The sequence below is a fragment of the Choristoneura fumiferana genome, chromosome 4 (assembly GCF_025370935.1).
Source record: "Choristoneura fumiferana chromosome 4, NRCan_CFum_1, whole genome shotgun sequence".
NCBI classification, from domain to species: Eukaryota; Metazoa; Arthropoda; class Insecta; order Lepidoptera; family Tortricidae; genus Choristoneura; species Choristoneura fumiferana.
This window is the reverse complement of record NC_133475.1, coordinates 12499290-12525790: the sequence shown is the minus strand read 5'-3', so window position 1 is coordinate 12525790 and position 26501 is coordinate 12499290. Positions and strand designations below refer to the sequence as shown.

General features: G+C 36.7%; 3 protein-coding genes across 3 annotated transcripts in view; 1 reads left to right on the top strand and 2 right to left on the bottom strand.

Moving 5' to 3' along the window:
* The window catches only part of drpr (multiple EGF like domains draper), a gene marked incomplete in the record, with an annotated part of 57111 nt that extends 46413 nt beyond the window's left edge, over positions 1-10698 (bottom strand). The window contains 1 exon segment of the mRNA XM_074086986.1: positions 10493-10698.
* Positions 10699-11165: 467 nt separating this feature from the next.
* Positions 11166-13906, top strand: spn-F (C2H2-type zinc binding domain-containing protein spindle-F). The gene is made up of 2 exons (XM_074086976.1): positions 11166-12093; positions 12887-13906. Exons 1-2 carry the CDS (start codon positions 11346-11348, stop codon positions 13252-13254), a joined length of 1116 nt encoding a protein of 371 aa, XP_073943077.1. The 5' UTR covers positions 11166-11345; the 3' UTR covers positions 13255-13906.
* LOC141427476 (large ribosomal subunit protein bL32m-like) lies at positions 13853-16238 on the bottom strand. The gene is made up of 4 exons (XM_074086977.1): positions 16036-16238; positions 15716-15952; positions 15500-15627; positions 13853-14063 (listed from the first exon to the last, which is right to left on the bottom strand). Exons 1-4 carry the CDS (start codon positions 16127-16129, stop codon positions 13926-13928), a joined length of 597 nt encoding a protein of 198 aa, XP_073943078.1. The 5' UTR covers positions 16130-16238; the 3' UTR covers positions 13853-13925.
* Positions 16239-26501: the final 10263 nt, after the last annotated feature.

Sequence of the window (26501 nt, the reverse complement as noted above, 5' to 3'; positions counted from 1 at the left end):
GGACAAGCCGCGGTGGTGTTATGGAAATTGTCACATAGAATGCGTTCTGCTTCCTTAAGTCCGTACAAGCCCCACCCATACTACGATGAAAAATATTATAAATGAAACGGATACAAAATTCAGATCTATTGTCAAGAAGACATTCATATCAAAGGCGTATTATAGTTAATGATTATATCATGGACAGGGATATTTCGAAATAATTCCGATCCGCATTAGCGATCCCTTCAAATAGCAAACCTACTGTGTTAAAAATAAAGTTGTGTTAAATACTTGTGATGTATACATATCATTCAATAATATTGTAAATCTGTTTAAAAAAATATACCTCGTTGAGTTTCTTGCCGGATTCTTCTCAACAAAGGTTTTTCCGAACCGGTGGTAGATTTTTTTTGACATTCATAAGTGCTTGTTACAGCCTAAATTGTATAAAGATATTTTAACTTTGACTTTGATGTGCAAAATTCGAACTTCATATCTTGCCGTCCCGATGACGCTAATATTATTTATTGTATGTATCTATGTAAAAACTTTATTGCACATAAGAATAAAATAAATATAATATATTATTTAATACGAGTGAGAGCGACGGTAGGTAAGTACGACACGAACTTCGATTTTTGAATCTCGTAGCAAGTCCTTGTTCATTGAATGTAAAACCGGCCAAGTGCAAGTAGAGCTAGCGCACTGAGAGTTTCTTACAGTCAGAATTATACCTAATGCTTCATCTGACTCAGTGACTAGGTAGGTACTTATTTCAGATCAAATTACAAAGCTTAAATTTTTCCCCGACTTACTCTTGAGCGATTTTATTCAGATTGAGTTGAGTCAGTTACTAGAAAATATACATTTGGCAAGAATTGTAAACTCTGTAGTTTGTAGCGAGACATTTTAACGAATGATATTTTCATTTTAATCGATTTAAAAAAAACGCTATTAAAACAATAATAAATAAGAAATTCGGCAAATTATAAGTAGCTCGACCAGTACAGATATATACGGTATCCAGTACCTAACCTAACCTGGGTAACGTGTCCTATCGGACTGATCCAGCCCACTGTTTAGTTTTACTTGGCGAAGTCGCGCGGGCTTAATAGTCTGATATATAATATGCGTCTATATTCTTAGTTTACAGTTAAATGAGTATTCAAAGATTCACGGACAATGGCACTGGGCCAAATACATGCGATAACAGCATCACACTTAAAGTTACAATGTTATTTCTGGACATTCCAAATGTGTGTGGTAAACAAAGCATGCATGTAATATTGCGAAGAGGTTTAATATTTTACACACTTAATTGTTCAGCTACTAGCATAATACCCGGTTCACATTATTCCAGTAAAACCATTCCAATAGCATGACACTGCGGTGCTCGATCGATATATTTTAACTCGTTTGGATTGTGACCCCGCAATGTATCGCTACTGGCACAATTTTACTGGAATAATAATAATGGCATAATGGAATAATAATAATAATGGCATATTACCCAGTTCACATTATTCCAGTAAAATCGTACCAATAGCGATACATTGCGGGGTCACAATCAAAACGAGTTACACAAGATCGATCGAGCACCGCAGTGTCTTGCTATACAGGAACGGTTTTACTGGAATAATGTGAACCGGGCATAAAAGTGGTCAGACCAGTCCAGAATCTAAAAGTACTTGTGTATGAGATAACGCATTCTCCAGATAAAAACTGTGCAGTTGGTAAGCCTCTCTGAAGAAAACGCTAGCAGCTCTGACTTCTAGATATTATCGTCGACGCTATATCGTATTTATTTCCAAGTAAGAGCCGTGTGACCAGTGCCCTATTTCACGAAGCTACAAGTTCCAATTTACAATTGTCTTTGTTTTAACATTATGCGTTGAAAAGAGACTACCGCTTGTAAATTGTAACTTGGAAGCTTCGTGAAATAGGGAGTGCCCAATTTCACAAAGCTTACAAGTTAAGTTAATTGATCAGTGGATCATTGAAAATTTAATGCATGGGTCTATTTATTTAATAGGCATTGGTCTCAAAAAATTATGTATATTTTTATTTTATTTTTTGATGAAATAGGCGAATTTAAGACACCTATTTGAAGGATTTTGGTTTTATTTGGGTTTTAAATTTTTTATCCTATTTATAGGTTACCGGAATTATAGCTAACCATAATTGCCATGGCGTTAAAAACTGCGTTTTTCTTTGCCCGTCACACTTATTAAATTAGACCACATTGCAAAAAAGTGATAAATGTCAATTCACTAAATATTTGTAAAATGATGTTGTTTGCCTGCATGAACTATTTAAATACATAAACAGACAAAAATAACGAAAAGAAGGTCCTTGCGCGGTTTTTCATTAATTTAAGCAAAAAACCAACCATCACATTCACTGCAGTAAAGTCCGTTTAGCAAAGGGTAGGTATATAATACCTTCGAAGTGCGTGCATTATGCAAACTGGTAACGCTCCCAGGTTACTACTAGCACTACCTAGGTACCTACATTTATATATTTAACGACTTATGCCACATATGCAAAACATCTGACATGCGAAATATCTTAGGCTGCAGAGAGCTAAAAAACCGTCACACATTCGTAGAAATAAATTCAATCCGCAACGCGTGTGGGCGATGACCCGTGGCTATGAATGACAAAACACATATAAACTGATGTCAAAATAAGATTCTAAGAAAAACATTAGAAGTATGTCACCGTACTGCCAGTTCAGTAGTGTTACTGAAATTAGACGAATGTGCAAATTTAGTGCATTGCATATTGTGAACTAGGTCAGTCAGTACCTACCTAACTGTACCATCAGCCAAATATGTGGTTTACCACCCCAAAGTTGATAATCGTTTGCATGTCACAAAACAATAACGCCAATAGTGTCAACTTGAAAGTTCGACTTTAGCGACATATCCATTCGATAGGAACTTGTTTAAAAATTGATAGACCACTTATTTGGCTGATGGTACCCTACATGATATTATTTACCCCGTACACTTCTCTGCCTGCAAAGACACTTACTCAACCGATTCGTCAGGTAGTGAGTGAGATAAATAAAGGCCTCGTATCAGCTTCATCTTGTAAAGTGATTCGTATTATATCTTCTCAAATTAAATCCCCTTGCCTATCCGCTTGTAATTTGGATGATGTTCGTTCCCACATTCGCCATATCACGTATCTCGTTTAGCAGTTACTAATAGTAGTAACGTAACACCACGTTAGCACTTGACAATTCCAAATAATCAAGTGGAGGTCAAATCATCACCCACGCCTTAGTCTTAATCAGAATATAACATTGCATAAACAGTTACTCGAGATGCGTGTAATAGAGCGCAATTATTGTCAAAACATGGCCGACGATGACTTAAACAATTCCCGTGGCGTTAAACAGGTCAGCCTAACCGAGTGTGGGTAAACATTCGGGTCGGGCCAACGCTTGGTGGGAGCGCAGAATAAATTTGGAACATAGTGTAATGAAAATTAGGAGTCTTCTTTTCAACAGCAACCAAATTAGAATAGAAATATCTTAACGGTACACCGTAGAGATGTCGGCGGCCGATCGTAAAATCCGCCAGATCACGGAAATCCTAGGCATATCTAGAAATGGCGCCATTTCGTGATATGCCTAAAAGTTGGCTAGGCATATCACGATGTGCCTGAGAAACAATACGGCAGATCGATTGGAGCAACGCATTCGTCGATATTCCTAGCTCTATAGCGGGCACATCGTGATATGCCGAATAAAAGAAAAATTTAGGTACGACGAGCGAAGCTAGGAGTGGTTAGTATGAATTGCGACCACAACGCACGAGCAGAGCGAGCGAAGCGAGCGTGCCGCGGCAGCGGCCGGCGAAGTGCCAGAACCGATATGACGGCGTTTCCTGATATGCCTAGGAATTTCATGATCTACCTAAACTGTCCAAATCATGAAATGGCGGCGTTTCATGATATGCCTGGGAATTTCATGATCTGCCTAAACATCACTAGGCAAATTGTTAAACGGTTAGTTTTTAACGATATGGCGGATGTCCCTTAGCCAATTCATGAAATGGCGCCATTTTACGATATACCTAGGAATTTCGTGATTTGGCGGATTTTACGATCGGCCGCCGACAGAGTTATCACCATAGGGATTTTGCCTAAAAATACGCCCAGGGAACTGCTTTTTCAAATCGAATTGTACCTACTAAAAAGAATTTTCTCATTGTTACAGGGGCTAATTGGCGTAAAATCATAACTGGGCCTTTACGTTCTTGTCTAAGCTTTTGTTTATAAGAAAACTATCTGTCCGTTTCCTTCCGCGTGGAAGTATGAAATATAGTCCTATTGTCAGACCTACCGAGTACACACAAAAAAATCATAAAACCGGCCAAGAGCGTGTTGGACACGCCCGAAATAGGGTTCCGTAGCCATTACGAAAAAAATAAGTGAACTTTTTTCTAAGGATTTCGTATTTAGTACGGAATATTCCAAGTTTAGGTATATTTTATACCTTAGGCTGCTATTTACTCTTAAACTACTAATAATTCTCAAGAAAACTTAACCGTTATAGTTTTCCTTGTAAGTTTGATATACTTCTATCTTGAGTCAAATTTTTCCACCCACTGGTTTAGATTTTAGAGGGGGGGGGGGGGGGTGACGCTCGATTTTAATGAAAATTTGCAGTTTAAAGTTGAATATTTTCCAAAGTCATTTAAAAGACCTATTCAACGATACCCCACACTACAAGATTGGATTGAGGAAAAAAAAATCACCCCCACTTTACGTCTATGGGAGGTACTCTAAAAAAATATTTTTGTTTTTTTTATTATACTATTTTGGCGGCATAGTTTACATATATATTCGTGCAAAATTATAGCTTTCTAGCATTTATAGTCCCTGAGCAAAGCCGCGGACGGACAGACAGACAGACAGACAGACATGGCGAAACTATAAGGGTTCCGTTTTTGCCATTTAGGCTACGGAACCCTGAAAATCGGTCAAATCATTTCGGAGGAGTTTATTTGGTAAACACTGTGACACGAGAATTTTATATCTTGACCATGGGGGGCTACGATAAATAAGTTCGATTCTACTCGTATAATTAAGCTACTTTTGTTTTGTAACATTTTCAAATAACTTAAATTTAGTTAATTTATTACCTAAAAAGTCAAAGTCAAATTCACTCAAAGTTTAATTGTTACATCAGTGTATCGGACATGGCGGTGTTATCGGTCGGTATTTGACATCTCTTAGATAAACATTTTATCAATGTGCTGTCAATTTTGTATTGTATCGCATATATAGGGGTTTTCGGGGATGAAAAATCGATTTAGCTTGGTCTTATCTCCGGGAAAACGCTTTTAATTGAGTTGTCGCCCAGGTATTTAATCTGTATAAAAAATAATGACATTAACATTGATCATACTTTTTAAAATTTTCAGACCAAAAGTAGCTCAGTTATGTGAGTAAAATCGAACCTTGGAATTAAAGCCCCATGGTCAGAGAATCCCTATATTAGATACTTAATAGGATATTGATTTATGATGAGGTAATCAAAATCATCGGTGGAGTAAGTATGTTATCGGAATAAACACGGTTCTGTTGTATGCAGGTGGATGTGTACCTACCAGTGGGAGAAAGAATTATCTGTCAGATTACCTATTTTTTTTTTATAAAAGCAAGCAGGTTATTTATTGATTATAAAATAAAAATAAACTTAGCCTTCCTAAAATTGTGCCAAATCAGTCATCAATTCTGCAAGATTTGCGCCAGTGAGTGACACTTTGAGAGCGAAACTTTAGCAGCTTCATTACATTACACAAAGTACCTAACTAAACTAATCATGGGTGACATATTTTATCGGCTTCGCGCGTGTCGACGCTGCGCTGACGCCGCGTTGGCCGTCTCATCCGGGACGTGGTGATAGTACTACTTTCAATTACCACAAATTAAATACAAAAGTGCGAGAGAGGGGACTCCCCACACACTCACAAAACCTATTGCACTGATACTACAATACAATGTCCTAATCTAATGGCTTTATTATCAAAGTCAATAATTATCTTTATTCTATTTAGGCGGCGTAGGTATTACAAACACTTATAATAAATAAATATAATAAACTATAATGCTTAATGAATGTCAAAAAATTTACCACCGGTTCGGAAAACCCTCTGTGAGGAGAATCTGGCAAGAAACTCAACGAGGTATAAAACAGTAGAGAGAGGGCAGATCATGGACACAGTTGTTTCTCTTCAATCTGCTATTGACTCTATGATTAAGCTTCTTGAGAATGTTGGTCTATGTTTGTCTGAGACTAAATCGAATGTTTGTGTTTTTAAGAGATCAAGAAAAGATATTAATGTGAACATAGATGTCAATGGCAAAGCTTTGAGGGTAGTTTATAGAGTCAAATATTTAGGATTATGGCTCGATTCATCCTTGAGATGGGGAGTCCACATTAATGAGCTCTGTGAAAGCAATTATAGACACATAAATGTTTTGAGAGTTTTGGCAGGACGGTCATGGGGAGTTCACCCTAAACATCTTAGGCGCCTATATATATCTCTTTTGAGAAGCCGCCTGGACTATGGTAGTTTCATCTACGGGAGCTGTGCTAGCTCTCACCTGAAAAAATTAGACATTTTGCAAAATAGAGCCCTAAGAGTGTGCGGTGCTTTCATACGTAGTACCTCGGTTATAGCAATGGAGAGTGAACTCTCCATTCCTCCTTTGGCCGTGCGTTGTTATTGGCTGGGTTGTAGATTTTTGTTAAGAGTGATTTCAAGAACAAACAGCTCCGTTGTGACTGCGATACAGAGCATTTTGGCCAGTCGAAATTTATTTACTGATGGAAATTTCCCTCTATTAGCAAGCATCTATAATGAGTGGAAGGATTTGCCTGTGTATCGCAGTGACAAACTGGAAATGTACTCTCTGAGCACTTGGATATCATCTGTTGACGCCAGGGCATGCATAATTGATAAAATAGACGACATTTTTGCTCCTGAGCGACATCTGCAGAGCCAGTCATTAAGAAATAGTACTCTGAACATGTTATGTGTGCGATGTAACCAAGCATATAAAATATACACAGATGGTTCAAAGTTATGTTAGAGCTATGTTTGATCCACAAAATAACGTCTCACTCATGTGGAAGCTACATGATTATACATGCGTCATGAGAGCGGAACTTGTAGCCATCAAAGAGGCTTTGAATTATGTTAATAACTTAGGCAATAATTCCCCTGTTGTAGTATTATCTGATTCAAGGAGCGCACTACAGCATCTTTGTCGATGCGTGTCCGGTCAGAGAGGAATGCATATTGCCTATGAAGCGCTCCAGGTGATTCATGAGATGATCTCTAGAGGCAAGTCTGTTAAAATACAGTGGATTCCTTCTCATGTAGGGTTGGCAGGAAATGAAGCAGTGGATAAGCTTGCGAAAGCCGCTGTAATGGATGGCTCTGTAACAGACACTGTTCCCTTTGCCAGTGAACTTATTCCCAAAATCAAAAGAAGAAGTTTACAGAAGTGGGAATACCATTTTGGTGAACAGTGTGTAACCAGGGGTGTAGGGGTCTGGTACAGAACCATCCCAGCTAGTCCAATGTGGACACCTTGGTTTGACTCTGCCAACCTTACAAGAAAAGTGTTAGTATCTGTTTTCAGGGTACGTTCTGGACACATCCCAACAAACAAATTCTTACACATGATGAGAGTTAAACCGTCACCTCTGTGTGAGATTTGCCGGAAGGTAGATGACTTGTCCCATTTGTTGTTGGAATGTGCTCGGAACTCAGACTTAAGGAGAAGGGTACTTGGGGGTTTGGGCTCCATGCACAATGGCCAGGTCAATTGTTGGCTCTCAGAGCCAACTTCTGGCAAAGCCATTTGCATTTACCAATTTTTTAATATTTCCCTTGTGTAGGAAACATGAGCGAGCACCCATGAGGCTGACATGATCACCTGGAGTGTTCAGCCTCAAAAAAAAAAAGAGAAAAAAAAAAAAAAAAGAAACAATAGTTTCGATTAATATTTTCCACAGATAAGTACCTACCTACAAAAGGAAAATGGAGTAAGAAATCATACTTAAGTATAGTAATAATTAAATATACACTTTGCTGCTGTCAGGTGTTATTGGCAGTAATGGACGCTAACCAAAAGTGACCGATTTCCACTAAGCAAAAAAGTTGAAGTTGAATAATTAGCTGTAATAAAGGACTTCTTGATTGACAATAATGGCTATAGGTAAATCGTCGCTCGACCCCCAGAACTGTTTAGTAGGTAGGAAGGTGTGTAATACATGATATATAACAGGGCTTCCCAAACTGTGCGTCGCGACATTGTCCCAGGGGCGTCGTTTGTCGATCTCTTTTTAGGGTTCCGTAATCAACTAGGAACCCTTATAGTTTCGCCTCCATCTGTCTGTCCACGGCTAAGCTCAGAGACAGTTAGTACTAGAAAGCTGTAATTTAGCATGAATATACATATATCAGTCACGCCGACAGTGGTAAATTAAAAAAATAAAATAAGGTTGAGTTGAGAGAGTGAGTACTCGCCTCCCAGACACGTAGTGGGATGATTTTTTATCACTTCCACCCTGTACCGTGGAGTATTAATACTGTAATACTGCTACTTTTGTTTGGGTGTTAATTTCTATATAATCTCATTACAATCACTCATCAAATTGTTGTGTGAGTATAAGTGGAAGCACATGCTACATATTCGTTTATTTTTAGAGCCAAATATGAGTACATCTTGAATTTTGCGTAGATTCCTTTCAACACATGTGGACTCCAGATTTTATGACTAATGAATGATTAAAAGCCTGGCTTTTGAACAAAAAACTACCAAGTGTGAGTTGGACTAACACAAAGATTTTCATACCAATTCATTTTATAAAAAAAATCAAGCAGAAAATTCTAAACAAAAAAGTTTATTTTATGTTTATGGGGTACTTACAGAACTTTAGTTACTGCTATAGGTAGTGCCACCAGAGTTGAGCTTATTTCAGTAGAACAAAAATAAATAATAAAAAAACACTATGTCTTATCAGAAATGTTACTTTTAGATACCTATCCTTTAATAACAATAAGTTTAATTTGAAAACACATTGTTAATGCATTTAACTTTAATAGCTTCAAAAATGAATTAGGATTTTCATTAAGTAATTCATCTGTACTAATGATCAAATGAAATTGACTCGTAAATCAAATAAATTATCCTCAATTAGTAATAAAAGAAAAATTGGATATACACAACTAATTATATTTCTGTGTATAATTATTTTAAACTACTAGACAAAATTTAATATACTTGTGATTAAGGTTCATTTGGAGTTTCATATTAATAATAAATATTCTACATGCAAACCTTATACAAGTAATCACCTCAAATATAAAAGTGACAATACAATCAAATCTATGTCCTTCCATTATTATTAACAAACAATCAACTATGTGTATGTAGACTGCTAATAATGACACTTAAGACATTACTATTTTATCTTGTTATAATCCAATGATAATCATGATTGTTTTGCGCTGGAGTCCTCTAACTACAAATGAGTGTTTATATATACAGGATGATCAATCCAAATGGGTCAGTAAGGAGAAATCAGAAACTATGAGAGATAGCGAAATCTGTTCTTAGGAACCGTGACTTTGATATTAGATTTAATAAAATGGCATTCAAATTTTTTGATCTAACTTTCATATATAACTGGGAATCGAACCTGGTCAAAATCTCTGTAAACTATGTTTATCAATTATGCACATTTTTTCGTTGTTATAGTTCTAATTTAATCTGATGACAATACAATAATCTGGTAGTGACATCCTGGTGGTCTGGCCAGAATTGTCTCCATAGGAAGGAACTCCTCAACGGTTCATACCAAATTTCAAGTCAATTCCTCAATTTCACTAACCGTTGAGGAGTTCCGTCCTGCTGAGACGATCCTGGCCAAACCATCAAGATGTCACCACCAGAATATTGTATTTTCACCAGACTTAAATAAGTATGCCAAATTTGAAGTCAATCCGACTACTGGAAGTGTGTCAAATTCAACTTGGAAGATTGGACCCGTACATACATACATTCATACACACTTGCAAATGAAATAAAAGCTTGTAAAATGTATTTCCTTTCACTTATGATCCACACAATCCAAAATACAACGAAAAAATGAGCAGAATTCATAACATACTTTACAGAGATTGTGACCAGGTTCGATTCCCGGTTATGTACGAGTTAATTAAAAAGAATTGAATGCCATTTTTGTTTTAATCTAAAATCAAAGCCATGGTTCCTAATAACAGATTTCGTTCTCTCAGTTTCTGATTTGACAAGTATTGATCATATTTGACAATAAGGCAAGAAATTGTAAAAAAGCAGTCTAGGTAAACATACGGTCATTGAACCTGCAATATGACAGAAATTGGATTGGCGTATTCAATATCTTCTTTTACTTGCATTACTTTGCAAGCGGCAGTGGCAATGTAAATTTAACTTTGCTTCGTCATGGATTCGATTATTATGTATATTTGTATTGTATTAAAACATTAATAGTCATAAAATACACATCACATGCACAATATTATTTAGCAGTTGATCGCAGTATCCATATAAAGTTTAATAATAAAAACGACAAATTCCGCACAAAATCGAGCTTGACCCTTTGCCTTGCCGTGCTGCCAAACACTGAGCCTGAGTGCGTGCACGCACACATACGTGTAAGATATAATATCTCATTTCAATGACAGAAGCCAGCAGGGCTACTATGAAACTCTTGCGAAACTCGTAACTCGAAGTTCGTGTCGTTTGGTCCCTCTCGCTCTCGTATTAAATAATGTAAGTGTCAGAGGGACCACACGACACGAACTTCAAGTTTCTTAGTAGCCCAGCAGCCACACAAACACAACTAGTGATTTCCTCTAACCTGGAGCCTGTAGTAGGACTTCTAAAATATCCAGCCCTGCAGCGAAAATTTGATTTATTTGTTCGTGGGAAAATAAAAAAAATACATACTTATTAACGATAAAAAATTGTCTTAATTTACCATTAAAAAAAATATATTTTTCATGGCATTGTTTCAGACACAGTAATTTAACGTGAAAACTCGCTAAATAAAATAAATTCCATCCATCAATCAATCAAATTCATTCATTCGTAAATGTCAGTGTCAAGTCAACTTTCGTTCGTCGTTCGTTCGTTTTTCATCATATTTTTATTTTATTTCACTAAAGGCGAAGGGGAACTACTAAAGTGGGTTTGGGTAAATGGTGGCATTATCGTAAAGTACCTAGTTCATAAATAACGTTATGTTTTGATTTAATCGAGACCTGAACAATTTAAAACATCTCAATATGGAATCTTCATCCATTGTGAGTTTCAACAATGACTCTACATTCCAGTCCACGTTGAAAGGAGACTATAATAACGTTAGTGTCCATGAATTGGCCCTTCATGCTATGAGAGATCGATGCTTACTTCTGCAGCGAAGGATCAATACTCTGGAGACGGACAATATGCGATTGAAAGTTGATATCACAAAGACTGCGCAAGGTTCGCAGTACATTCCTCTACAAGAAGATGAGAAATTGCAATTGCAACAAAAGATCGCGGAACTTAAGAAACAAAAGTCTCAGTTAATGCACCATGTTTTCATGGTATCTTGCGAAAATAAAAATTTGTGGAACAAAATATCTTGTCTCAAAGGTCCAGACAACAAAGTCACACCACCAGAACATACTAAGCATCCTTTAATTAGAACCAATACCTACATACATGGTACACCTAAAACAAGCTCCAATTACCAGGAAAAGTTCTCAGAAGCAAGCTTAGAAGAGATATCTTTGAAAGTTATTAACAGTTATATTCAAGAGAAATCACAGCTTGTGGAGCAATATGAGCAGATGAGTGAGTTGCAAGATGCAGACGATGAAATGCTGAATGTTGATTCCATTGGATTTACATATATTGAGGATCCTGCCATTGACTCTCTCAAAGAGATCCGCAACCAGGCTGAAAAACTGCAGCAATTGAAAAAGGAAATGGCACAGCAAGAAGCAGATCTCAAATTAATTATTTCCAGAGTTGAAAATATATTTAAATGTAAGTGGTAATTAATTTAGATTTAATTTTAATGAATAAGCTTTTTTAACAAGCTTAACCTCCTGAGAACCAACAAAAAATTTATGTATTCAGAATTCTCAAAATTCACAATCAGGTAAAGTTAATTTTTTTTTTATATCCTCAAGTGAGGACCGGGGGATTCAGGAGGTTATATTAGCTGCACTTGGGTCCCACTGAAAACCAGTGTTGCGGCTTGCTGCAATACTATGCTGAGTGGGACCCAATTTATAATATTCAATGGTCTTTCAAAATGTTTTCATTTTCAACATATTTTACCCATGTATTGATTGAATTTGTGTAAATGAATCTCCTTCCCTCTCTCTTACTGTAATGGAATATTTCAGCTTAATTTCCATCCAATACTAATGATAATGTAATTATGCAGCCAGAAGGTATACACTGGAATTCCAAGACAGCAATGTAACCTATGTTTAGGCTTATGAGAATGGTCTTAGGTTGTATTTTGACCAAAGGCTTCCATGATCTAATCATAATCAGCTTAAATGGTAATTGCCTCACTGCTACATCTAGCATCTAGCATATTTTCGTATAGATTCCGTATATTTGTTGACTAGTGGAATAATTGTACAACATGAGATTGTTAAGCTGCTTGCCACTAGTCTAGGACATTTCCTGCAAAAAAAAGTTAGACTAATGTAGTCTCTAGGATGTGTGACGGGTTAATCAACATTTTGACTTCAGGTAAACAGTATCTCCTGTAACAATAAATGGCCTTAATTAATGTTCTCTTTTCCATGTTCTACTGTTTCAGATGGTTACAAATGTCCAACTTGTATTGCAAATAATGCAAAAATCACCAGTTCAGAGCACAAGGAAATAGAGACAAGTGACAGTTTAGCTAATTGGGCCACACCAGCTGACTCCAGTACCTATAATGATAACTTCAATGAAATAAACACTTCTGCATTCAAGAGGAGTATCCCAGAACCTGAATTAAAAGAAACACCACCACCCACAACAGACAAAATATGTCCAATGTGTGGGGAGACATTTAAAAAAGATACTGGTTTTAGTGACTTCCAAGCCCATGTGGAATCCCACTTCACAGGGGAAATTGAACCAGACTCTATTGTTGATGATTTTGACAACATTCCAAATTCATTTGAAAACATTATATAAAAAAGAATGTGGGTTAACTATACTGAGTGGCAAAAAATCTGGCCCTCAAATGTATGCAGTAATAGGTAATTTTGTATGTGGAGTGAGTCTAATTTTTTGCCGCTGAGTATATAACCAATAACCATTCTCTGCCGATAACAGATATATGCGTTTTTGTAACTTTTGCTCAATGTGCTATCACAACTTTGCAGACATTCAAAGATCATGTATGTTTGTGACACCTGTTGATTATGGATTGTAGAGGAAATGATGACAAACTGTTACAGGGGATAAATTGCAAAAATTACCTTTGAGTGGTAATTAACCATTTTAAATTCCTCCAGATTGGTGCCAGAGTAGCAAAAGAATGTTTGAAATAATTCATTAAATATTATTCTAAGGTAACTCATGTGAGAAAATGTGGATGGTGATTTATTTTTTGTGATCTGTTGAAAATATTATTTAGTTATTTTGCTATTTGTCACTTGCATGCACAGAGTTTGTGTTCCTTCCCCCTACACTCCATACTCTCAATTTAGACAGTCAGCAGGGAATGCTTTAAAGACAAAGTAAAAGGTAATTTTTTCCAAGAAAAGGCTTAGAAATTAAACTATTTAAATTAATTATGTTAAGTTCTTTACTAGATATTTATTAAAAAAAATCTACAATATTATATTCCAGTTTTATTGAAATTACGCTAAATCAGTAGGCTTGACATCTGTGGCTTTGGAAGGTTGTTGTGTTGATTTCTGGAGAAGATTTTTGCTGAACCACTGAGGCCTTTCTTTTTTCATTTCAATCACCCTTTTGCCTTTCCAGAACTCCTGAGCCTGAAATTGAAGTATTTTAGCAAATTAGATAAGTTTTTTTTTCTATTTTTTAGAATTTATATTCTTTGAAACAAACAAGACTTGAATGCAGTTTTTTATTTATTTCTGACATGCAAGAGGTTCAGTGATAAAGTGATGTTTTGGTTCAAATAAAGTAAATCAGCAAAATAAAACTTTGAATCTAAGTTTTATGTGGGAAATTATACACATTTAGCTATCTATATTACTTCAGCTTGATGGCTTCCCACTTTTATAATAATAACTAGATGAAAACCCAGCTTCGCTTGGGTAAAATGTAGACTCATAATGATATTAGTTTGTAAAAAAAATGTTTTGTCACAAGACTGGCGTATATACCGCAAAATCTGACATATATTCCCAGCCTTAATATTACCACAAATACTTTCACAGCTAACCTATGTATTGGTATTTCACCAGTAGATATTTCTCTTAAATCTTATTTAACCAAATAACTATGATTTTCTGTCTCATAATCAAAGAAATTAGACCTATGAGGTCATAATGGAGAACAAAATACGAACCTGTGACATCCGACATGTTTACTTCGCACGCCATTATATATACTTAGTAATTTATTCCATTTTTTTATTGAAAATACTCGATAATCCGAATTTTCCACCTACAAGTTGTTGACTCTGATTGACTAATTTTTTACACTCTCTGATTGATTTATTTGATGTGCATTTCGTGCGAGTCTACCGTAGACCGGTACGAAATTATTAATATAGATTCTTCAAACTATGAAACTAAAGAAAATCTACTTGTCACATTATACTATCTATAATATAAAAGTGAACCGCCAGAACGGGACAGCAGGATGGCACTCTACAACATCATTTTGCTAAAATCTACTAGTCACATTATACTATTATATATAATTTACTCAACAATCTTACTGCTTTTTCGTGTTCAATAAAGCATATTTGTATTGAATCAATCACAATTTTGGATTTCATAATTTGATATTAGATAATACTCTCACATTCGGCCCTGGCAACAATCTACTAAGCTCTTACGCTATGCCTATATGCATATTTATTTATTTATCCCACAGCAGTCACTATGCCAGTGACACATATTTGTAAGAACTAAAAAGTCACAGACGTAATACATTCCAGTGCCAGTAACAACATTTGTGATCAAAAATTCTTGCTCCTATTGACATGCGTGTGTGTCAGCAGAATTTGTACCTCCTTAAGGCTGGCATAGCGAAAGGGCTTAGCGACGTGACGATCCACTAAGCTCTTCCGCTATGCCTCCCACATATCCCACAGCAGTCACAAATGTGTCACTGGCACAGGAGTAAGAACTAAAAAGTCACAGACGTCGTATAACTGGGGCTGAATGTGTTAAAATTTGATGGACATCATGTGTTATCTGTGGGTTCTGATGAGTTAATTACAAAAATAATTTACCTTCTCTGGAAGGTTTTCTCCCTTGTACAGCACTATAACGTCATTCTGGATTGGCCCAGATCCAAGCTTATGTTTGATTTGTGTCTGGATTAGCTTGGTTTCTTCTTCAACTCTTTTATAGCAATGCTCTGTAAAATTCAATAAATTGCACAAACACTGCACTAAATCATGAAAACAGATGAATGTTGATTTTATTTGTATGATTGTTGAACTGACCACAAAGTCGCCCTCGTTCATGGTGGTGACCACATTCATGGCACACTTTAATGTTGGTCTGTGGCACCAGCATCTTCCAATGATAATCGGGGGATCCAAACTTCCTTGTTAGCCTCTTTTCTACAGTTCTTCTGAATTTAGGAACTGCTAATAAGAAACCATCGCCGACAATATCTTTCAGCGAAAACTTTTTTGGTGTTATTTGTTTTTCTTCATAAACGTAAGCCACAGCAAATTCTGTAAAGAAATTTTAAATATAAGAAAAGGAATTAATAAGCACAGAAATTTGGGAACAAGATTATGGTATACAATAATATTACCTCGCGGCGGATGCCCAAGTGAAGAAAGGAAACATCGTTCTAAGTTCTTAAGAACATTCATTAATGTTGAAACACGTGGTATCATCTTTATCATCCAATAATAAATGTCTTAATAAAAGAAGAAACGTACTGATTTTATGGCTTTAAACACTGTTATAGGTTAGGTTATGTGAAGGCTGCCTATAGAATATTGTCAAATTTGACAATTTGACATTGATAGGTAATCAAGGCGACAACCTAAGAAAAAAAGCCATAGATAAGTTTCGCTGTGCTGTTTTAGGTATCAATTAAAACGATGCGATATTTTGACGGAACTTATTACTTGCCATATACAAAATGAATCGTTTTCTGGCAACTGTTCACAATAATGGCGATTGACAATCAGCTGTAAGTGGGGAGGAGAAGTTGAATGCTCGAGTGTTATGTAGTTCATGTCCTCAAGCGTTTCGTTGCAGTTGTAGCTATGGCGTGTTTAAGCCCGAGTAGGCTCTGTGCTCGTGTTCAAGATAAGTTATTGTGTCAATTCGGACATAAAGTTCGCAGACAAACTGTATTTGTGAAATTGAAACCTCCTGGACCAACCCCATTGCGGATATTTGGAAAGACATGCCAGGTTAGAAATAATATCAGTTTTATTACTTATTTTCCCCGTGAACATATAATTTTTAATTTATTTTAACAAGTCTGAATAGTTCTTACGAGGGGGCAAAAAATAATTATGTCATTTTACCCGTTCTTCAGGAAGTCCTGTTTACATAACAGCATGACAGTAACCTCTATGTCAGCTGATTATTACATATAAATCTGCATTTATGAATGGGACTGCCAAAAACATTGCAGGGCACGTGCTTGTAAATTGATTTGTTGTTAGGAACATAATTATGTGGGGTCTTTCATTGGAAATGTGAAAAGTGAAATCTATTCGTGGGTCGCTCTGCGGGCGGCGCCGGACAGTGGGTCGCGTCGCGCTGCGCGGCCGCCTGTTTGGTTTGTTCAATGATTTTCACCATATTCATAATCAGTACTCTTACTTTCGACAAACAAAGCGAGGCTTTGTGTTGGGGAATAAACAGACACTTGCAAGGCTGAACGGTCCGATACAATCAAGGCAAGATACGATCATCGCAGATCTCACTGAGCATAGTGGTGATCTCGATCTAATTACGTAACAAGCCAGTAATAAATTTAATACTATGATAACCGTGAGAAAAAGGCATTAAAAATTCATGCTTACCAAATAAATATTAAACAGTAATAAACAGTACGTACCGACCTACAAATTTGAGTTTTCGGGATTCAAACTCCCACTAAAAAAACATGGTACATTCCTCACTTAACTATTGTCTATTAGTATTCCTATTGCAAACGTCATCCCTGGGAGTTGCCGCGCCGCGCTCTCTCGCGCAGAGCGCGCGCGCATGCGACGGCCGGTCCCAATGCGGCTCATGCGAAACTTTCTAAGCAATACAAATATTTTAAGCATTAATATTTCATTTACTCTTCCATTGGCTATCGATTTGCTAGCCGATTTCTATAGCTAATGTACGCTAGAATGCTTGACGCCTAATTGAAGATGAGTAACGTATTTTTATCGCGTGCGTAGAAAAATTGAAATAGTTGCATGATTTCAAATCAGCACGTGCCCTTGCTGTTTTGGTAAAACTCTTCTAGTCGTAAAGGTAAAGTCGGCGGGGTAGAGAGTCGTACGGCGGCTCACCGTTAGTGAAAGTTGTGTGATGTGATGATTCGTTGAATTTTTAATACCTAGCACGAAAACTGGGTAGGTAAGTCACCCGTCGAAGTAGTGCTAGCCTTTCTTATTTTGATTATAATCTATTTAGGGAACATTGACCTTTTTACTAAGATGCACACTTTTAGTAGCAAATGCACCTATAAAGCGTATCAAACTTACCTGGCTAAAGTGCACCGGAAGAGAATTTACTCGTAGACAGCTAAAACGTAAATAAATTTCACAGGGTCCTAAAACCTCATATACCTACATATCTTAATATCACGTTTCGCGCTAAAAAAATCTTTGTCATTATTCTTAGCCATGTATTCCGGTAAACGGCGTGTGAAGGTAACAGCAACTACTTATAGTTAACGTTTATTAAATAGTTAGGAACAATTTGCCACACTTACCTGCGTTAAACTGATTGTACTTAATTCCCGCATAAAGTTAACAAAACTTCTTTTGCACTACGTTTTCAGTTTGGTGTCACATTTTTTCGGCAGGCAGACAGCAGGGCTACTACGAAACTCGAAGTTCGTGTCGTACGGTCCCTCTCGCTCTCGTAGTAAATAATAGTACAAGTGTCAGAGGGACCGCACAACACAAATTCTAGTTTCGAGCTTCGTAGTACCCTTCAGTTTCGGCAGGTTAAGGTAGCCAAACGGCAAAATTTGGCCGCTTTAACTAGTCCGTAAAATAAAGATAATTGACGCAATTATTAACACTAAACTGAATACTTACCTATATATTGTAATTTTTCTAATTGAAGTAGCCTAAATAAGCGACAATCGTTTCTCAGATTTTTTCGTCACTGATTCTCGTCCTGAATAGTCTTGAGGCGAAAAATGGCCTACGTTCGCAACACTGAGTGATTTTCTTATTTGCACTTTCGACCGAACCGAAACCGAGGACGTAGAGCTTAATTGCGGCAACCTATTGCAATTGCTTCGAATTCCGAGCATTGGTTCCTTAATACTAATGCCATGGCAGACTCCAGATAATAAGCCTTGATTGGCACCCGGCAAATTAAAATCGCTCATTCTCAAACAGAACATTCCACGGTCGCTAAGACCGATGTTTGGACATACCATGGAAAACATCTAGAATCTGTCAGTTTCAAACTGCTAATAACAGAAATAAATCGCATTTATTGTGAAACAAGCCCATCTGAATTGAAATGGAAAGGACTTTGATGAACAAATTATTTAATATCCTAAAACAGGTCTTGCAAACGTTGAACACTACTTTTCTTAAAGCCTTTGGGAATCGAGTGAAGATACAAACACATGTGACAGAGTTTACGGACGAGATTGTAATACGAATATAATTGAATTATTGATTTATTTACTAACACCTATAGTTTAGCTAGGGTTTAGGTGAATCGGTCGAGTGAGTTGCGTCGCACGTAACGTCCTGCTTAAACGATGCTCAGTAGAAATGCGGAACATACAACTATTTGTTCAGTCGACATTATTGTATAAGCGTTTGCGGCAACGCGCGACGCGTATGTTATTTTCGACTTACAACATTTTGTTGTATCCTAAACTACTTACGTGATGACAATACAAAGGAACATTTGAGGAACGGGAAAGTGCTATTTTCAATTGTTCTTATTACAAATTTCTGTTTTATGTGAAAATAAGGCAAAGCCGTTGAATGATCTTTGCTTGAGTAAATCTTGCTACAATTAACTATAATAGTCATTGTGGTACCTACTTAATTAGTTTTATCGAGATAAAGTTAGTGCTTAGAGTTGGCGCGTTTATGAAATATCTCATTTATGAAACCTTGCAACAGAACTTTAATGTCTGCTGTTATAATTAGGTATCATATCATATTTGCCTTCAAACTCAATTCATCAATAGTTTGTGTGCGAATGATAACAGCCATACCCGATATTTAATAACTCACTTGCAAAACTTATCGTTTGAAGATAAAACGAGCTGTGATGTGCGTGTTATCAATCAAATTAACTACCGGTCTGGTGTGCAGTATTTCCAACTTCATTGCGTTAGCTGTGACGAAACTACCGATTAGGAATTTAAAATATTGTCAGAGTTAAATCATTTGTTTAATAGCCTCTTTGTGTAATATGACGAAGTGATCGTTTGGCTTAACTGATCACTAGTAAGCTAGCCAGGAGCTGAGAGGTAGTCTGTACACGCTGTAAAGCGGTCAGTCTAATATGTGGCCGCGTTGAGCCCGCGGCGGCGTCGTCCTTGCGGCCTGCAGCGAGGCACGCCGGTTGGGCAAGCGTTTCGGTCGCCACTCGCAAACAATGAACTCATCATCGTCTGTGGAGGCAATATTAATTGCTGTCGTTTGCGCACGTGAGCCCAGTGTTTGATAAGGGTCCTAGCTTGCTTACTATTGTGTAATTTGTCATTTACTTCTCGTGTCCTCGGATTAACCACTTTTGTATAATATGCAAACATTGGCAGTGTCGTCGTGCTAATCGCACCCGACCATAATTTAGCTCAAAATAATAGCAGCGAACTGTCTTACGTAATGAGGTCTCGAGGATTTTCCGTCTGGAATTTATATTCAAACAACAATTAAACATTGTTAGTTTTTATGTGTCCACCGCGTTATTAAATTACAGAGAATTTATTGTAAGCCGGCAAGGTTAGTGATAATCACAAGATTGCCACAGCGCGAATCAACACAATAAAAGCTTGCCCTATACCAACAACCGCGTAGTGCATAGATGCATGCGTACTTTTGAGAGCGTGACGGGTGCATATTTGGTAACTGTTTTAATAGCGAACGATGGGCGGCCATTGCAGTGGAATCTAACTATGCAAGTAAAACATACGCATTATAAGCCATTGCGATGTAGTTCGTATCCGCGAAATCGCATCGCCAATGCCAACAAGTGTCGGAAGAGAAACTATATTAAACGTACGAATTGCTGTAAGAAATAGTTTTAATTACAATTATTAATGTTTAGATTACAATTACATTTTACTTATGACTTTACTTAGCTGTTGCTAAATATATTGTTAATTTGTATGTTGTTGTAATACTTTAAAAACAAATACCTATTTCCCTTTGGTCAATTCATAACTTGAGAACGTTTACCGATTACGCACACCTTTTTTTTAAGTTTTCTAAGACTAGAAGGTTATTACGGTAAAAATATTAAGAAAGTAGCGTAGAAAAAAAATATAATAAGAAAACCTAACGGCTATAAACTTTTCTAATTTACATTACCTTAGCGCGTTAAACTACAACAACTGGGATTAAAGACAAGTACTTTGGCGCAAGTATTTTGAGCAACGCTAATTAAATTAATGATGTAATTTTGAGAATTCCTTCGGCAGTTTTTGGGGCATCCTGGATTTTTCGACGAAATTTGGTATGTAGATAGCTGAAAGTCTGGAATAACACAAAAGTACGCTTTCTTTCATCCCAAAATTCCCACGGGATTGGAATAAAATTCCAAAATTTCAAACACTGTTTCGAGACGTGAAATTTTTGTGACATCTTGGAATTTCGATTAAATTGCTAGGCCAAATGGTTTACGCGTTCGAAGCCGCATGTAGGCTAGCGTTCAGGCATAAACACAACTCATTTGTTTCCAATTAGTTACAATAGAGAAAAGATACAATATACCTACTTAATAAAAGCGAATGGGAGCAAACCTTTGTTTAATAAATTTTATCTGAGCGGTTTCCGTGAAAATCAAAAAATACCTACCTTAATATATCGATACCTTGAGGCTCAAATGCCGTAAAGGATATTTGGACGTGAAGGAACTCTCTATATGGCATCTTATACAGTTTTTTTCTCTCTATCGGTCAGTATAATCCACGTAAGGAAATTCCCTCAAAAATGTCCTTTACGGCCTGTGTTGTTTTAGTCCCTAAACACATTTATTTTCAAAAATTAGGATATAAAGAACAAAAAAGTTACATTGTATAATCATCGAAGCAGTAAGTATAAAGTAAGTATGTTAAAAAACACCGGTATTACAGCGACACATATTTTTACACTCCCTTTATTGCCTCGAAAAAAATTTAAGAATTGTAGTAATTTATTTAACTGTCCTTAACGACCACCAAATATTTCACCGTCAATTTTTATTTCTTAACACCGCAGCCATATAATCAAAATTATGGAATAATACGGTTTTTTTACTGTCTGAAACGGCCTAATTAATTACCATAAAAAAAGAAGTTAAACTTTCCTATACGACCTTATTGTAAGCAAAATTTGTGATTGTTACTTTACACCCTTGTGAACCAAGATAAGCTAAGATTACTAGGTCTTAAAGTACATCTGATTCAATCCTCGTGTTTTTGCCATGGCGTATAGTGCACGTATCTCTGTAATCATATAGTTTGCATCCAATTGGAGTATATTAACAAAAACTACAAGAAATTCTTATCTTTTCGTCAATAAAAGACTTTTTTATTTAACATTAGAAACAGCAGAACTATAATTAAAAAAAAAAAAAAAAACAGTTTTTTGCTTCTGTAAAGTTGTGTTTTGTGCTTTACGCCCTTTGAGAGTCGCCGTGCTTTTAAATAAGCTGAATGATTGAAGTCCTCTATTTAGATTGGTAAACCTAAATTAACGATGTCATGGTTGAGACTCATTGATTTATAATTTATTGAATGGACAACTACTAAGTACCGTACCCACTGTTCTGTATCGAATTTGGTGAGGCACGTATTTGACCGCAATCCTTGAGTTTTGTAATACATACCTAAATTATATTTGTAGGCGGCTTGATTCTTGGTTCTAATTTATTTTGTAAATTACAGAGTCCGTATGAATGTGGGCCTTAAGGGTAATCGGTGTTTGTGTTGCCTACATGTGAAGTCTTTGTGACTAATGAGAGTGTACTTAGATCGTTTCGTCTCGCATTATGCGTTCGATATCATCAAATACATGATATATCTTGTATCACTTTTTCTTTATTTGTAAATTCCTTTAAGTTCAGTATCATAAAGTTTTGTATCATCATAATTTCTAAAAGATTTATTTTCAAGTGGTTCACCGCCATAACGGGACTGGAATCGCGAACGACTCGCGATGAAGATGAGTTTCACTTTCTTAAACAGGATATTTTTTTAGACTGAACAACTTTTCCCATGGAACAAATTTATATTATGCAAAATTTTACGAAATGTATCAAATATATACTCTGGATTTTAGTTTTTTCACAAATACCTCTAGATTTTTTGTTTATAAATAGTTATAGGTTACTACTAATGTAGGTAAGGCCACAGACAGAACCATGTCATCATGACACTTACATCATTCGTTAAGCATGGTATACCTAAGTGGCTTTAGCCCTCAGCTACCTTGCCGAAGGTTTACGATTATTGAAAAATAGGCTAGCTCTCTATCTCGTGGGAATTTCGAACCCCCTTTTTTGTGTACAGCTATGACCCTCGAATGTCTGCTAAGTTTAAAATCTATAGTTTCAGTGGTTTAGGCTGTGCGTTGTCTGGCCGTCATTCAGTGACGTTAATTTTTCATAGTTTTTTTTTTACATAAAACTGACCCGTGATTGACCCCTGTCTCACCTGATGAAAAGTACGGATGAAAGTGGTATAAGGTGACCCGGGCTATTGTAGCTGGGGAGATATTTTATCTGAGCCGTCTGATGGCGTCCTTACGGCGCCATGTTCGCCATGTTCATGTGTGTTGTGTGAATACAATCTTCTGGTGAACACAACGTGAAATGGCCGAGAAGAACATGGCGTTCGTAAGGACGCCATCAGACAGCTCAGATACAATATCCCCCTAATTACAATAGCCCCGGGGTCACCTTATCATTTAAACAATAAAATTATTTACTATAATAAAATAAGGTTCTATGGTGGCACAGGAATCCAATTGGTCGACTGTAATGCTCGAAGTTCAAAATCTAACTGAATACTTTAATTGGACTCGAACATCATATTATAGATATTTATCAAATATGGAATCTTTATCTGAATATTACATTATTTTTAATACTGTCTTCAAGGTTATGTGGTATCTAAAAAAAACAAGCTTTTGTGCGGCTTTACTGTTGTGCTGACGCTTAAGACATTCTGTATCAGATGGTATAAATAACACATTTTTTTTTCGAGATATCACTTATTGTCTGAAGAGGGCGGATATTATAAACACGATATCCCAATTCATCACAGTAATTTATCATGTAGACTACATTGTAGAGGCACAATATATTTTTAAGCCCTTGAAATGGCTACAAATTTTTTTTAAGAATCCGGCACTTCTTTAAATAACTGGCTCTTCGAAATCTATCCATCAGCCCAGCTAAAAAAGAACTTCGAAGCTTCAAATTTCGGGCCAAGTCTCGAGTTTTTAGGAACACTAACTGCCACTGCCCCCATGAACGTTTTCAACGCCCACAAGCCCACGTTGAGAACCTATGTCTTAAACAGTGTCACGTCGACAGCTACGCGTGTATCGACGTCCTTGATCCGTGGCCTCAGAGCCGACCCAAATGCCAGTAATTGCAGATTCCTCTGCGTGTGAACGGCTCTTAAGGTTGCATTGCTGACTTAATGCACTACACTTTAGTATAATATTAGGTACTAAGTATTATCGTGCTTAGTATACTTCAGTCTTAACGGTCAAGTTCGGATGCGTTTTCTGCAAACCAGACGTCAAATAAAACGAATTTGATGACTAGTTTGACATTGGTTATGATTATAGTAACTTGGTGCAACTCACACTAAGCAGAGCGAAGACGTCAGTAAAAAAGATAATGTTAATGTCCACCACGTTTAAAATAGTTTAACTAATACGAGTACCTATATACTATACTAGCTTTTGCCCGCGACTTCGTCTGCGTAGATTTTATATTTACACCAATACTCGAAAGAATAAAGTTATTTTCCCGCATTGCCGTTTTCGTGGATTTTCGAAAATCCCTTCAAACTACGGCTAAACAATCAACTGAAAAATCTGATCATGATCACCAAGTTTACATCTATATTGCTCAAGAAATACATTTTTATTCTTCGCTTACTATTTTCCTACATCGAGCGATCTCAAAGATTGCGTACAGTCTTTGGGATCGCAACCCAGCCTCGCGCTGGCTTGCCGTTTCAGCCGAAAGCGAAGCGGCCTGCCTGGCTAGAGCGCCAATGAGTCTCCCATCGCGGTCTTCCTCAGACTCCTGAGACCGTGCCCCTGTGGTCTTAATGCGCTGCGAGACTTTCGCGAAAGTTTTCTTTTTTTTCGGAAGGATGGTAACGCCTATAAAAATGCGAGTCCCAATTCCGAAATCGTTTGAAATTTACTCCGCAAAAGAAAGAGAAAAATGTTTTTTTGAAGTACTTTCGTGACCATTATTAAGTGCTTAAAAGACAATGCGTATGAATATGGATTGCGATATAATTTTTCAACATCAGCCGGAAGAGGTCCTTTGCTGGACAAAGGCCTACCCCTTAAAACGCCACAATAATAATAATACTCGTAATAAATCCATTTATTTCGGGCAACTTGCCCCATACAATAAATACAAATGTATTACAATACAAATAAATTACAATGAACGACAACTCGCTACTTGCATCCACCGGTTTCCCGCAAGTCTCACGATTGTCGTCATTCCACCTGGAGGGAGGCCTGCCAACGCTTCGTCTTCCGGTCGCCGCTCCTCGAGGACTTCTCCCCCAACGGATATCGGTTCTTCGAGCGATGTGGCCTGCCAATTGCCACTGCAACTTGCATATAATTTTTTCGAGCTAAGTCAGTGACTTTAGTTCTTCGACGAAATTCCGGATATAATTAAATAGGAATAATTTATGTCATTTTTCTATTAAATTATACGCGTGTTGAATATTATGAGTGTTGATGTAACCACTACGTAACTATGTTAACTCGTTTGTTTCATAGTTCCCCAAGATGGCACTGCGAAATGTGTGGCAATTAATTTATTGTCTTTTAATTTTGTTGTATTATTTAATCAATTACCTATTCAGTTAAATTTCTTGATATCCGTACCCCCTCTTCTAAACTTAGTCAATTTGGCAAAATCAGCGCCATCTGTTAGTGTAGCAGGGTACTCGATAGTCGTAAAACAACTTGAAAATAATAATGCACCTCCTTCCTAAGTAGCGTCATAAGATACAGGTGCATACTTAACTCAATCGAGAGTAGCGGCTACCAAACCCCCTCTTTTAGGTAGTATTTTTAAAGTCTATAAACCTGACCGGGAATTTTCTCGACAAATTAGTTTGTTTGAAGTTTGCAATGAAAATCCGTTCAGCCGTTTTCACGGTGATGCGTGGTCAAATAAACAGATAAACAGACAAAAATTTTAAAAACTGTTGGAACGTGTTCTGTTATCGATTCTAAGTATCCCCATCCAACTTTTGTATAGATAGAAGATAGATGTATACATTATGCAATTATACACGTTCGCTGTGATGTGTATGTTGATTTTACCATTACTTATACTTCTTTTTTTTGCATTAGAAAGAAGGCAAGCGATCTTGATGTGTCTTTTTATTTGAAAAAAACTTTTTGAAAAATAAGTCACAGCAAATAGTAACAATTAGCAAGATATATGATCATGTACATGCTTTGGTATCATAAGTAAAGTAACTACTTTTTTTTTAACCTCTTTCAATAAGAAGACTCGTCAAGATTGACTTAACCCTTTTTCAAATGCTAAAAAAACTAAGTACAACCCTCAGGTACAACCATATACGGTAGTACTATTAGTTTTTCTTTATATGTACGTAAACTCTTTTTTATT